Here is a 14980-nt window from a genome sequence, read left to right as displayed (position 1 = left end):
ATGATAAACTTGTCAAGTACGAGAAATAACATTGAACGTTCCTTAAGTGTTAACCAGCATAAAGTTACCCATTCTATTCTGACTGTACTTGCAAAACCATTGAAACTGTACGATTTTGTACCCAGCTGGACTATCTAACAAAGAAGAAAAAAAGCCTTCACAGGGAACTAGTAATGATCAAGTTCGCAGTTTGACATACGAAATTAAATCAAATGACTTCCGCTTGTTTCAGCGCTTGTTCACACTTTGGGCACCACCAAGCCGCATTTGAACCTTTGAAAATCGTATGCGGAATTGCAGGAGCGCATTTTCTGTGGTACCACTCTGCAGGAATCGCATTCAGCGCACCAGAGAGAAGGAAATTTTTTGTCTGAATTATCCCATGGTATTCTGCATTCACAGATTACAGGGACCTCTTGAACAAGTTTCGGCTCTCTGTTTCGCTTCTCCTGAACTTTAGAGAGAGGGAATGGGTAAAAAAAGCCCGTGTTGAGGCTGTCGAGAAGATGTAGTCTCATTGCTGCACTGTCAAATGTCAAACCTGAAGGATTGAAGCCATGCGGTATAGAGACAAGAAAAGCAACAGCAGAAACTCCACAATCATCATTATTCTGTCGTTGTACCTCTGGCACTATGAACTTGAAACTTTGACTTTCTTCATGGAGTAGAGAGGCAATTTGCCTTTTTACAAAGATGGGGATCCTCCCTCTAAACAAGCTGTCAAAGAGTTTGACCTCCGATTGATTTGAACATCCAATATTGGAGACCAAAATCCAGTGATGACTTCCTGTGTGGAGGATTTGAGCAAATTCACCCTTTTGTACAGAAAAATTGTAAATTGGTCCCAATGTTGTATTTTCCGATCCGTTGGTGTGAGGAAAATGACTTCAGACTACAGAATGAGCTGCTCCTACAATGTGATCAGTGAGCCACTCTCCAGATGTGATTATTTTAATGTCTTGTTCTGCAAGCAGGAAACGGCTATTCTTAGGGGCGCTGCCAGTCATACTCCCGACAAAAGTTACCTCGCAATCAGATTCCGTCATTGAGATGTTGGTGCTTGTGGTAGCTTGGGCCTTGACATCAGGATTCTTGGGTATGGCCGCCTTGTCATCAGGGAGGTGGATTGTGGCAGCTCTGACATCAGGGGTCTTGTTTGTGGCCACTTTGTCATCAGGGGTCTAAGTTGTGGCCACTTTGACACCAGAGATGTTGGCTGTGGCCACTTTAACATCAGGGGTCTTGGTTGTACCCATCTCAACATTAGGGGTCTTGGTTGTGGCTGCCTTGACACCAGGGATGTTGGTTGTGGCCGCCTTGTCATCAGGGGTCTTAGGTGTGGCCACCTTGTCATTAGGGGTCTTGGTTGTGGCCGCTTTGAGATCAGGGGTCTTGGTCATAGCCACCTTGACATCAGGGGTCTTGGTTGTGGCTGCTTTGACACCAAGGATGTTGGTTGTGGCTGCCTTGACATCAGGGGTCTTGCTTGTGGCCACGTTGAGGTCAGGGGTATTGGGTGTGGCCGCCTTGTTATCAGGGGTCTTGGGTGTGGCTGCCTTGTCAGAGTGATTGGTTCTGGCTGACGTGACATAAGGGTCCTTGGTAGCGTCTGTCTTCATATTAGGATCTTGGGCAAGTCCTCATCGCCTTTACTCAGCTTAGCCTGTTTGGCTGGCCAGCCTTCCATGTGAAGCAAACTGACATTAAAACTTCTTTTCATTTGGTGCGCTCTCTCCCCGGATCATCCTGTGTACAGGTTTTTCTTTTGGGCTACTGGGAAATTCTTGAAGTCCAGTTTCGTTTGCTTCTTCCCAAGTTTCCTTTTTCTTGTTGCATTAGAACTTTGGAGCTCCAGGAGCTTCAAAAATGACACCATTTTCCTTTGGAGCTGTCTTGTGAAGAAGATGAAGGCATTCCTCAAGCTTTTCCCTTAGTCCCTCTGAGATGTCTGCATTTTCCCAGGCCTCTACAATGTAAGTCATATTTTTTATCTGTCCTAAGACTTCACGACATTTTGCAGCAGTATTTCGGGGCTGCGGAACTGTGCGTGGTAATTCTTCAAATCTCAGTGACTCCTTTCCATCGTTAACCTCTACAGCTTCTGCTCCTATCATGGAAAGCAGGTCATCCACACTTCCTTTCTCAATGTAGTCGCTTGCCTTTGGATTATCAGGTGTAAATAATTCTTCATCCAAAGTGAAGAAAGGTGAATCTTTATATGCATCTGGAAGCTTGTCAAATGACCACACTGGGACATGAAGAAAAACGGCGAAAAAATAATTGCATGGCAATCTATGCCTTTCCCAGTCGTGACAGTCACAAGTTTGTTGGGTCGTTCCAAACATCACTTTGTAGCTATCTTTTTCTTCAGTGCTACTCTGCCTTCTTACCGAGAATATGCCATTCGTTATGTCGATAACATGGACATGACTTCTTGGAATTGTCTCTGCATGATATTGTCTATCCAGGCAATGGTTGATGATATGGTGTGGCTGCTCTATCGAATAGGACGGGATGCCTGGATTATAACTTCAATAGCCTGCTTGCAGTTTTGTGTTCAATTCCACGTACCTAAAAGAGAAAAAACTCAGTTAATTTAATCAATCAATTGAAAGAAGATTGAAAGGATTGAATTATTGAATGATTTTGAATGATTCTGAATGAATTAATGAATGAATGCATGCATGCATGAATGATTGAATCATTCATTCATTCAATCATTCATTCAATCAATCAATCGATCAATCATCATTCATCCATGCTTTCCTTCCTTCCTTCACTCATCGATCGATTTGTGGTTGTTGATCTTTAGATCTTCTGTTCTCATTACTGCCTTTCTCTATTTTGTCATTCTTTCATGCATGTAAATGTAAAATTTTATGCAAATCTTATTTATAGTGGTCGTACACTTAGCTATACATGCACTAAGCTTAGCTAGTTTACAGGCGTGCCACTGAAAGAAAGGAAACAAGTATTTCAAATTGATGTAACATAGTTAAAAATCCCAACTAGTAGGAGGCAGACCAGTGGGCTATTTAGAAAGTGTTACTGAGGATTTGAACTCAGGACTACCGAGAAAAAATCCCGCTAGTGGCAGGGTGCAGGCCTTGAACACGGGACCTTCGGATTACAACACCAGGAACCTAAACCACTCAGCCACGCTGCCTCCACCATTTGTTTATTACTGTGAGAGAAACTGAGTCTTACTTGAGATATTTGTCAGGAAGGAACTCTTCAATCAGAATAGATAACATACAAGTCAAGACTTGTCGAGAGATACTTTTGCTTAGCTATGCAGACAACAACATTTCAGACGAAGAATTTGTTTCATTATAAGACTTATCATTCAAAAAAATCCAGATTTTGGCTATTAATCGTATGATGTTTTCAATCTAGAAAACATGACTTCAGCTGGCTGCAAAGCCGAATTTCGAGTTGAAAAGGGAGACCTTCCTCTCCTTGCAGATGCCTTACATATTCCCACAGTGTTCCATTGCAAACAGGGCAGCATTTGTGATGGTTTGGAGGGACTGTGTGTGCTGCTGAGACAAACAAGTTATCCCTGCAGATTCAGCGATATGATTCAACGTTTTCTAAGACCAGTTTCTGTTTTGAGTTTGACTACAAATGAAGTCATGGATTTTATTTATGACAACCACTGTCATCTCGTAACAGAGTGGAATAGAGATGTACTAAGCTCACTTGCTCTTCAACAGTATGCTGAAGCCATCTCAAGGAAAGGATCTCCTCTAAATAACTGCTTCAGTTCATGGATGGGACAGCTCGACCAATCTCTAGACCTGGGAAGGGATGGAGGATTTTGTATAATGGACACAAACGGGTTCATAGACTAAAATTTCAGTCCACTGCCTTACCGAATGGACTTATAGGAAACATCTTTCAGCCAGTAAGTAAGAACTTAAATATTTTCACTGAATATTAATAAGGTTAATTACCATGTTATTCATATGGGTTTCCGAAATCTAAGATATTTTTATGAGCTTTTGTTTCAGAGGAAGGAAAAGAAGACGTGGGTATGCTCGCTGACTCTGGGCTTCTGAACGACCTGGGGAACTTCGCCTTTTCCCCAGCTGGCCAACCTGTGTGCATTTATGGCGATCCGGCTTATCCCCTCTGGATTCATCTTCAGGCGCCATATCGCCAGGGAAGTCTAACCCAACAAATGGAAGATTATAATAAAGCAATGAGAGCAGTGCGAGTGTCCATGGAATGGCTTTTCGGGGACATAATTAATTCCTTTAAATTTTTGGACCACAAGAAAAGTCTAAAGATAGGTTTAAGCAGCGTAGGAAAAATGTATCTTGTATGGGCTTTGCTGCGAAATGCTATAACTTGTTTATATGGTAATCAGACGTCTGAGTTTTTCGATCTTGAGCCGCCAACTCTAGAGGGATATTTCCAGTAATCAATTTAAAAGCAAAAAAAATAAACATTGAAAACATTTGTTCTTCAAAGTATGTATACTTGTTAACATGGGGCTTCCAATTTAGTCCAAGATGCAATCTTTAATACATGTAAACATTAAGCTTAAATCTTATACAACAACAGCAACATGTGTTAAATAAAGACACTGATAGCTGATTACTTATTTAGTAGCCTTTCCACAACACTCAAAAATGCAGTATTCATTTGTTGCTGCTGAAGGATCATAGCTTTCATCATTTGCTGTTGACTTTCCTGTTCCTGTTGTTTTGCACGTAACTCCTGTTGTGTAATTTCGCAGTCAGCCGCTGCTTTCTCTCGCAAAAAGTCGACCAGTGGTTATGCACGTCTCAACTTACGACGTTTTAGAGGAGCTCCGCCTTCATCTGAATTTCGTTTCTTGGTCTCTTTAAGGCTCTCCATTGCTTTTTTCCTGATATCTTCTGCAGTCTCGTCCTTGAGTTGCTGATTCGATGCCGATTTAGCCTTTGCTTGTATGGTATCTTCTCTTGACTAACTCCTCAATCAGTGATTCCTTCTCTGTCAACTCTTCCACAGAAACCCCACCTGCTTTCTCTTCCTCGCTCATCTTTTTGCTGAACTTTTTTCGGAGGTTCCACTGTTCTCATACAGCTTTTTAATTCTTCAGTTGGAATTTTGGAGAGTGGATTTCATTCACACTGTCAACTATTGCTTCCCAAGCCAGTCCACAAGCGGGACTTCCTTTCTTTGCTCCAAAAATATTTTTTGCTAGCATTTCTCTCAGAAAAAGCACATCATGTTCGCTCCACTCCATCAGCCTAGAGTGAAATAATGGGAAACGAGAGGTAAAACATAATGCATAATTTTGATAAGAATAAAGAATCAAAGCAGCTAAAACCTTGGCCAAGTGGCTTAATTTACTCACTTGGATTTTTGCACTTGATCATCAGATGCCGCCGTATCCAGTCTGCGTCTACAGCTGTCCTTTTGAAATGTGATGCATAAAATGCATTTTATGCCTTTCAAGTAAATTACGAGAAGATGCTCTCCTAAGTTACGAAAACTAAAAGGCCAGGAAAAAAAATGAGTATAAGCAGACAAAAGACTCGTTCTACTCACATTTTCTACACACTGTGAAAACAAGCCTTTCGAGGTCAGCGCCGAGCCTAGACAACTTCACGCCAAATGTACGACATCAAACGGAAATAAAACTTCACTTCCGGGTGCCGTCGCTGTCCTGAAAACTCTCGGTGCTAAAGGTCCATACTGTCAGTGTCAAAACCCTCATCACCATTCTCAGGTCTCTTTTCTTCTTTGCTGTAAGTTGCACATGGATGAAATTCAAAATTATCATCGCACAATCCCACCTTCCAAATCCCCACTTTTTCGCAGATCTTCCTGATTAATTTTAGAGTACCTTTCTTTAATTACTGACTTATAAATAGGGCTTCTTATGGTCCCTCTGGAACGGTAAAAGCGTCGGTCCATTTTCTGGGGTGCTTGTTTCCCCCGATACAATTCTTGCTCGACAAAGATCTTTAGATGTCTGCATATCTCTCTCTGATCGTACCCCTGCACACACCAGCTCCTGGATTTTTGTCGCTAGCCTGTTGCCTATGTGCTGGAAAAGGCCACCAGCCTACAGAGAGAAAATTAAGAAATAATTAAATAATTAAAAAAAGATCGAATGCTAGCAACAGAACCATTTGTAGGACACCGGGGCAAAATGCGTCAGCATCGGCTGTTTAATCACAACTAATAAAATGTCAAAACTTATGTCACCAGTTGGGTGCATGACGTGTTCATCGACAGACGGGAAATGCACATGAATCGACCTTTCACTCTTTGCTGTACCGTTGTCTTCTAGAGCCCTCCAATGCCACTCCGTCTTTTCCAAAATCTGATGAATAATAAAAAATACTCAGTTTTTACCAGTTTTAAACGAACGGATGTGGTGTTGATTTTCATTTCATTTCTTTCCTTTCATTTTATAACTTATGTTTGTCTACCTTGAACTCTGGGAATTTGATGATTTCCTTCATATGCACTTGAGCCGGACAATTAAGTTTCCTAGACTCTTGAAGCAGTTTACTGGCCCCATTTTTTCGATAGGTGTGGTCACCACCCTAAAGGTTGAGAGAAAAAGATACTAAACAGAAATCTTCCATCATGCGTTCATAATGCTATAACACTCGTACAAGTTTGTGAGAACTCAGTGCAATGATTGTATGGAACTTGTCTTCTCATCTTTCTACAGGTTTTTGTAGTGTTCCAAAACAAGAAAGCAGGTGTTTCTCTTTCATGAAATGAAAATGCGTCAGTAAAACCCACACCGCTTGATTTCTCTTTTTCTCGCTGAGATGTCTATCTACACCATGCTGACAGTAGTAAACCTTGTGATTTACAACAACAAATGGCACCTTGTCAAAAGGCAAGCCACTATACTCCCATAAAACCTTGTGTTTCTTAGCTGCCATGTCCGCATTAAAAAAAGGAATGCATTAGCCTGATAAATATACTATTGATCCTTGGTTTCATTATTTTCCAGAGATGGGGTGTGGGTTCACCACTCGCAGTGGTCGTTGCTTTCGAAATTTTAAGCTCTGTTTTTGCAGTGCGTGAGAACACTTTAAAGTCATTGGTAACCATGCATGGTCACCTAAATTGCTTCATGTACAAAGTTATCCTCACCCTGGGCCCTTACTTTACCTTCTGCTATGTGATTGTGTGAGGTTTTCTTCACAGTAACCTCAATTTCTTCATACGGAACGCAAAAATGCTGTTAGGAGTATTTGGCCTAGATAACTAATTGATGACACTCAATCTAGATCTTATGCTAAAAGTATAAGGAATTGTATGGAGCTGTCTGGGATACTTACAGTACATGCCATGTGTATCCTCTCAAGGCCTATGCCATTGTTTTGTTGAGCAAAAATAATTCAAAACAAAGCGAACCGAAAGACATTTTTCGTTGCCGAAAGTGTTCCAATTTTTGTAAATGGAAAACCTCTCACCTGTGTTTCCAAACCCCTTGTTCGCTTTAAACCAGGAGAATCTGGTTGTTGTAGTGGTTTCATACTCCCTGAGAATGGACTCTGCTGCTTTGATGTCCTTTACCAAACCTGACCTTTCGGAAAACTGAACTGGAAACAAAAAACTCACTGCCTGGAGATTAAGTTTCCTTGCCATTTGTGAAACAACAATTTTGTCCTCGAAACCACTTAATAACTGTTGTAATGAATGCAATAGAAAAATGTCCCGAGACTCTACGAGGGGAAAGACATTGAATTTTTGAAACGGGTCACTACGATTTTTCCGCCTTTATTTGTCTGACATTTAATCAACCAGAACCTTTCCATTTCCGGTGATTCAATAGCCTCCTTTTCAGAGATTGCCGTGTGATTTCGCAACGTTGTAGCTGTGATCAACCATCCATGAAAAGGAGGTTTGTCAGTTTTGCGGAACAAAAGAAAATGTTACATTTCTTTCAGTATTTCAATGAATTTCTAAATGAAGGTGGTTTTATCTTCCTGTCCTGGTTTGGATGTCTAAAATGCCAATTACAGGCTTGCAATACAATGGCGACCTCAGGCGACATCGGATTTCATCATCGGAAGTTGTCTCGAAATGACCTCCTTCTGATGGATTGCGGAGCGTGCGCTCCAGTTCATGGGACTTGCGTAACTTAGTAAGGAGGCATTACATGGCATGATGAAAAACTAGTGTCTAGGCTCTTCTCCTAAAGTAGGTTGGAACGCCTGGAGGTTAAAATTCATCATGACTGAAATGGCGTGTTTTTGTCGCTGTATTTGGAGAAAAACTACCTCAGAATAATCAATCTCTTTGGAATTTGTACTTGTAGGGATGGGAAGCAGCTGATTTATCGCTAATATGAAACAGTATTTCTATTTTATGCAGAAAAAAGCTCAGATTATGTGGAGGATGCAAAATTGTGACTGAAGAGGAGAATTTTTTGTGGAACATTTAGTGAAAAATGCATGTGATCGTATCAGATGCAGTTTCGAGCCCTGTAGACAGTTGTGTCCCTGAAAATTATCAGAAAAAAATTCTTCGAGAATGTTGAGGTATGAAATCTCCTTTGTTGGAAGAAGTGGAGAGGTTTGCAATGTAGATGGCTGAACTACATGTGAAAAGTGGAAATCTGGGGAAAAAAGGGGGTGTGGATTACTGAATGATTTTGGAATTCGGAGAGCGTTCTGTAATTTATGAAGGGAGTGCATTAAACCAATCAACAACTTTAAAGGCCCAGTTTCACCCATTCGGCATTGCAGCCGTTTGTTATTGTTTTCAAATGACGAAATGATTTCTGATTGGCTCTTTGCTTATCGCGGGTTTCCTCTGTTTCTTGTCGGTTCGAAGCGCGCCACTGTAAGATCATATCTTTCACTTTGTTGGCTGATAACTAGTATTCCAATAGTTTGCCGGATCTGTGGTTCATGGATAGCTTTCCAAAAGATGCCGCAAGCACACTTGTAAATTTTTATAGCTCAGCATCGGACTCAAATGAAGAGGACAACGAGGAAGATGTAGGCGTAACTGCAGAGGTGAGATATTTCAAAATGGCCATTTCACGTGGCCGCTGTATTTACGTTATAATTATTTCATCACAGGTCCTAAATTGTTTCTTTATCAGGGTGGAGAAAACGAAAGAGTAACCTGTATTTGTTCTAGGCAATGTGCACGGAAGAGAGGAAAAGGAACGTGTCTGTGCAAAGCAGCCGACCTCAATTGTGCTGACTCTTGTAAATGTGTCAAGTCCAAGTGCAAAAATCAGGTACGAGACTGCCGTATGATACAAAAGCTTACAAATGAATTTTCTGTCACAATAATTTAACTATTCTTCTAGCACTAATTTATTTGTAATTTCATCTACGGACAGGTATCAACAGCAGCAGTCGCACAAAGAGGCCAGGAAAATATAATTCCTGATGGTGCCGAACGTTTGGAGGCCGAAGTTCAGCAGTCCACCGCACAAATCCAGGTAAATTTTCATTACACAGCCGATGCTCAGATATGTAATGGTGGCATCTATCTGTAAATTTCAAGTTCGTTTACACAATTGATCACACTAATTACTTTCAATGCACCTGGTATTGATAGTTATTGTAAAAAAATTAACTGCGCAAAAGGAAGAAAAGAAAATGCTTGTTCAGATAAACCACTGGGATTTTGTATATTTCCACACTTCAAAGAACTGTTTGCCCTGTTGGGGTCATGATGTGCAAGTGAAAATAACTTGATTGCCTTTGAATCACAAATGCATCTCAAAACTATCTAAGTACTAGTAAAAAATTAAATTGATATATGTACTCATTTCAGCCACTGGGCTGGCATTCACTGTATGGTAGATTCAATTATCTTTATTAGAATATTTTTAAAATTTCTTGCTAGGAATTCATTCAATCCCTGGACAACCCTACAAAGGATGACTTGCTGGTTAAATTACTGAGTATGGGCAGGGGCAGTTTGGACTTTGCTAAACAACTAGTTGCAGACAACATACCCAAAGAGCCTACACCTCTAACTGACCTTCCATGGTGCCAGTGTCGCATTTGTGTACCAATGGAAACAGAGCAAGAAAATGTCTGTTGCAAGAAATGCCAGTGCATCACTTCTTATAGAACCTTTAATAACATTTGCTTGGATAGAGACATTCTTGAAGTGTGCATAAAGGCACGTTGTGATATCAGCTGATGAATTCAATTTTTCCATGGAAAGCTTCCGCAAAGCAGCCTATCGCCAGTTCGCTCTCTGGAAATATGGGAAATTGGGTAGAGGGAACAGACGCGTCCTACCTGCCTGTGCAGTAAGGATGATTCGACAAGCATACCCTTCTCCTGATGGGAGATACATGGGATTTAGAAATAACTGACATGTGAACAGCTGTCACTCATGCGTACTGCATATTATCAGCCTGATCAGCAACACATATTCCCTTCTGTGCCCAATTTTACCTGGGTCTGGATCATTAATTAGGTAGTCTGGCCAAGCATTACTAAAAATGGACACTGGACACCTGATACCTGTGGTCATCAATATCATTGTTAACAGTTTAAATGGCCATTTTGTTTAGTAGGGAGATTAACACAAAAGTCTTGAACAGAAAATGAACTTCATCAAGACAATTTTTATTCTGATGTTGCTATTTCTATACATTCAAAGAAACCTACTTTTTTCTGCACATAAGTACTGGATTTATATTAATTTTTGTTAAACACTGATGTAATTAAAAACTATTGCTAGCTTTCCTTTGTTATTACTAAAAGAAATTCAGTCCATCAGCTTGCTGTAGATGTCTAAAATAACAAATCCCATTTGAAATGGGACTTTTTCCCTGCTTGTGCACCTGCTAGGACTTACCATGAATACGAAATATTGTTTTGTTCAAACTTTTCCATGTAAAAGGGAAAGCCCTTAGTTCATTTGTACAAAATTTTAATAAATACATGAACATTTTAGAAACAGTTTCTGATGTAGAAAGATTTAGCATGCTGTGACATAGTTCCAATGCTCTCATTTTACCTTCTTTTCAAAATGAGAAGGTCCTTTCATCAACTCTTCAGTTGGTGGGGGCTCCTTCATTCAAATAGTGGGGGCAATTTGCTTTGGATCAAATTAATTTATTCTATGAGAAGGCAATGTGAAACTGCCCTCATACATGGAGCACCTGTGCAGCATTTTTGCTACAAGGAACGGGAAATAACTGAAAGACTTTTCTTCTTTCACAATTTTGGCAAGAAATTTTTGAAACCTTTTTGAATATTTTCTGTGGCCTTGCTCTTTTCCTGCTTTGGTTAGTTTTGATTTTCTTGACAAGTGCATGTTGTGGTCAATTGCAGCCAAAGTCACTCTCATGATGAAGTAAGGATACCTAGTAGAAGGTGATCAGATAAGACATAGTTATTACCTGTAACACACAAATTAAATCAATAAATTGGTTTCACTTGAATCTATAGTGGTTTTAAATTGAGTGTTGTAAAACCAAAACCAAACCAATTACTTAACAATTACCAGTAGACTTATAAGCCATTCTAGTGAAACCAAAACAAAAGTAACTGCCTGATTACTCTCAACACCCAACTGAAAACCGCTTCAATGAAGTGAACAACTCCAATGTTATAAAAGCAACATTGTGCAGCAAAATAATCAGCTTCTTTTCAACAATTTTATTTCCAGACAAGCTCAAAGTTGTTAATGGTTCCAGTGTAATCATGACTACACTTGCAGACCACACTACACTAAATTAAGATGAATATAAAGTCTGTATTGGGAAACTAACAAAGGACCACAATATTATTTAGTTGTTGCTCAAATTTCTTTGTTCATTACTCACACTGTTTAACCCCGCGGGGACTCAACAAGCAGAGCCTTGCATGTAATAGGGAATTCGAAATATTTAATCTTAATATGTTAACTTTGTTACTTACTCAAATGCCATTCTTTTTGGAACATATTTTGTCATCATGCTGTTATATGACTCCAACACGCTGGTATGTCTGAAATGGACAAGAAACTGCTCTGATCCAATCAATCATTTAGGAAACAATCCAAGATAATCGTACCTAACTGTTTCAACATATTCCCCCACTAGCCCCTGGCAAGTACCTGAATCTCACGTAGTAGTGAAGTGTATTGAGTCATTTTGGATCAAGCACTATCTTGCGTAGTGCAGTCATGGCTTTGGACCCCTTTTCCAAGTACTTCTTGTTGCTTTCCATGTCATTGATAGGATCATGCTTGCACTGCCCTGTGGCCCATGTGTGCTCTCCACAGACATGATGGAGTACATCATGCCAAGTTTCCTTTTTTGGAAGTGAAAGTATTAAGAATAATTACAACAATGTAGTACAAAATTGTATGCTACAAACAGAACTTGCACAATCTATGATAGCAGTCGTTGAGAGCAGTTCAATGCCTTAAGTCAAACATTGTATTCGGATGTTGATATCAATTATTACAATGTACATGTACAATACAATCTCAATTCTCTTCTCCCTCTCAAGACACTCCATGGAAGAGAAAGTAGTTTAGATACAATTACTCCTAAAGGAAAAAGAAATAGTGCAGCACCTTCAGCTCTTCAACACTTCCACTACAATCTTGACTGCAAAACCAAAAATGATTTACAATACAGTCAATCCAATCCTGCAGCTCACCACAGCCTTTAATCTTGGCAGCCTAATGCAGCAAAAATTTGAAATTATTAATTGATACATAGCACATTTCATGATCCTGCAATTCTATACAGATTTAATTTGCAAAAGAGGCTGTTCAAAGTCCTGTATGACCAGGTTTGCTTGCTATGTAAGTGAAGGATGGAAACTGAAATAATAGAACATTCTTAAAACTACTCCCTGGACTTAGCTGATGAAGAGCTTTGTTCAGCTTCTTGGCCTTGTGCCATATATCAAGCGAATGGAATAGCTCCATCAGTTGGGGAAACTTTTCTGTTAACATCAAAAGAAAAATAAACATTAGAACAAACTACATAAACCATGAATAACTCTTGCTATGTCTAAGTGGTCATGCTCACCATACATCTAAAAATATTAAACCTGACATTAATTAATCGATTTATTGGTATTTGTTTTTTCTTCTTATATTTGTAAATCTGAGAGAGTACAAAATAAAGATTTGTTGTCATCAACTGTTGCAAAAGCTAACTAGTGGAAGAAAAGGGTCATATACCAAATAAGAATACACTAAAATCATGTTGCATTGTTTTTGAGAATTTGTGACAATTTCTTTTTTTTTTTCCCTCAGGTAGGGTTTTATGGATCCCACTTGTATATATGAAAAATTGAGGCCAGCAAATGGACCTCCTCTAGAGACAACCACTTAGGTTTTGGCAAACAAAATTTTATCATTGATTTACACACCTTTTAAATCCCCGACAAGTTTGATGATTGTTGGGGAGGCATCTGTCATTGTTTCGTCAAATGGAAATATGGTTGCCATTCTCTTCAGTAACCTTCTCAGTGCCTCTTTTTCCATTCCAGTGGAGTTGCCTCCAGTCTCTCTTTTGTCTATGACTTCAAAGTTGACTACAATGTTGGTGAATTGCTCCATGAGGGTGTAAACGCAGTAGCGGGCACTGTGACCTGGAGAGTCATTTCGACCATCTCCACATAGGCACACATCCTCATACTCTTCAAATAGCTTCTTCACTATCTCATTCATTTCCATCCATACCTCCTCCACCACTGGCGCAGCACAATGCTTCTGGAAACGCATAAATGTGTTTCGTCCCACCACATTTAGGCCAAGGGCTTTACAAAGCAGGCTGAATTTCTCGTAGTTGTTGCCTGAGATGATAATCACTGCAGGCGACAAGGAATCATTTAGATAAATAGATTGATTCCTTTTTTGGGTAAGCACCTCGGAGGACACCCACTTTTTGCTGTGGCCATTGGTACATTTTGAGAGCAACTCCAGATTCCCACTCCCAGTCTTGGTCTCATGGGTCATTGGGCCACTGCACACATGCCCATCAGTCTCCACTGTGCAGTTAGACCCAGCCAGCTCCAGTAGTTTTTCCGCTGAAACAATGAAGCGACTTCTTTCATGAAGAACTGCAAATTCTTTTAATTCATTACTGATGTAAGTCAGTTTGGCCAATGAATTTTCTAAGTCAAGTAACAGCTTCTCCCTGTTGTCAATAACTTTCCTAGAAGTAGATGGCTCTTCATTTGGTGCTGACTCAATGGCTATACCACAATCTTGGGGAGCTTGTACAACATCATCCATAATAACAGCTTCCTCCTCAGCAGGTACAGGTTGTAAAGTTGGTAAGGACATCTGTGACACACTGACCACATCTTCCACCATGGTGATTGTACGCACATCATCTTCAACACTTATCTCCATATCTTCACAAACCAACTTGGTGTCATCATCATTGTCAAGTTCCAATTCATGACTATAAGCAAATGAAGAAAAAATCAACTTGTGCAACTTGTATGTAGAAACCCTTCCTTATTCCTACATTCATAATTTTCAGTTGCTGTTTTGATTTGCTCTTAATTACTACCCAAAAAATGAAAACTTCTTTTACAATTTAAAATACTGACACTAGGTATAAGACAGAGTTCAGCAGAATAGCAACTACACTTTTCTACAATAATATTGAATCCTCATTGTGCTACTGTACCTTTGAGCAGCACCTCATTCATTACAGCTACTGAATAGAGAGCAAACTAGAAAGAAATAATGGTACTCACCTCTGCATTGCGCCATTAACCCTTAAATCAAAACAGCCATCATCTTCATCACTACTGTCAAGCTCATCACTGTCATCAGAATCGGTGTCACTGCATCTCAGCTGATCAATAACAGAGTGCATCCTACCAAAGAAAGTAAGAATGGACATTAACATAGATCAAGTCACAATTTTCAGCAAAACAACATCATCAACAACAATAGTTTATCGGTATCTCAAAGAAATATAAGTATTTTGGTATGTAATATATTTGACAGAAAATAGGTAACACAGAATCCAAAACAACTTTTGGAAACCAAACTGATAATGTACCAT

General features: G+C 39.7%; 1 protein-coding gene and 3 pseudogenes across 3 annotated transcripts; 1 reads left to right on the top strand and 3 right to left on the bottom strand.

Annotated features, from left to right (window-relative positions):
• Positions 1-1835: 1835 nt before the first annotated feature.
• Positions 1836-2580, bottom strand: LOC110055492 (uncharacterized). The gene has a single exon (XM_020761882.2). The coding sequence runs from the start codon at positions 2343-2345 to the stop codon at positions 1836-1838; it is 510 nt and encodes a 169-aa protein (XP_020617541.2). The 5' UTR covers positions 2346-2580.
• A 1238-nt stretch (positions 2581-3818) lies between these two features.
• LOC149099710 (uncharacterized) lies at positions 3819-5455 on the bottom strand (annotated as a pseudogene).
• A 3509-nt stretch (positions 5456-8964) lies between these two features.
• On the top strand, positions 8965-10910 carry LOC149099709 (uncharacterized; annotated as a pseudogene). Its single transcript, XR_016203723.1, has 3 exons — positions 8965-9220; positions 9326-9427; positions 9838-10910. The product of XR_016203723.1 is annotated as an uncharacterized LOC149099709 (transcript).
• LOC149099708 (uncharacterized) lies at positions 10554-14940 on the bottom strand (annotated as a pseudogene). Its single transcript, XR_016203724.1, has 7 exons — positions 14667-14940; positions 13326-14365; positions 12784-12893; positions 12517-12624; positions 12052-12248; positions 11874-11942; positions 10554-11317 (listed from the first exon to the last, which is right to left on the bottom strand). The product of XR_016203724.1 is annotated as an uncharacterized LOC149099708 (transcript).
• Positions 14941-14980: the final 40 nt, after the last annotated feature.

The sequence above is a fragment of the Orbicella faveolata genome, unplaced genomic scaffold (genome assembly GCF_042242905.1).
Source record: "Orbicella faveolata isolate gen_17 unplaced genomic scaffold, um_ofav_v1 contig_46, whole genome shotgun sequence".
Taxonomy (NCBI): domain Eukaryota; kingdom Metazoa; phylum Cnidaria; class Anthozoa; order Scleractinia; family Merulinidae; genus Orbicella; species Orbicella faveolata.
This window is presented reverse-complemented; position numbering and strand designations above follow the sequence as displayed.

Bases quoted from the DNA above. Each gene is read 5' to 3' on its own strand.
- LOC110055492 (XM_020761882.2), bottom strand. From the start codon at position 2,345: ATGTTTGGAACGACCCAACAAACTTGTGACTGTCACGACTGGGAAAGG.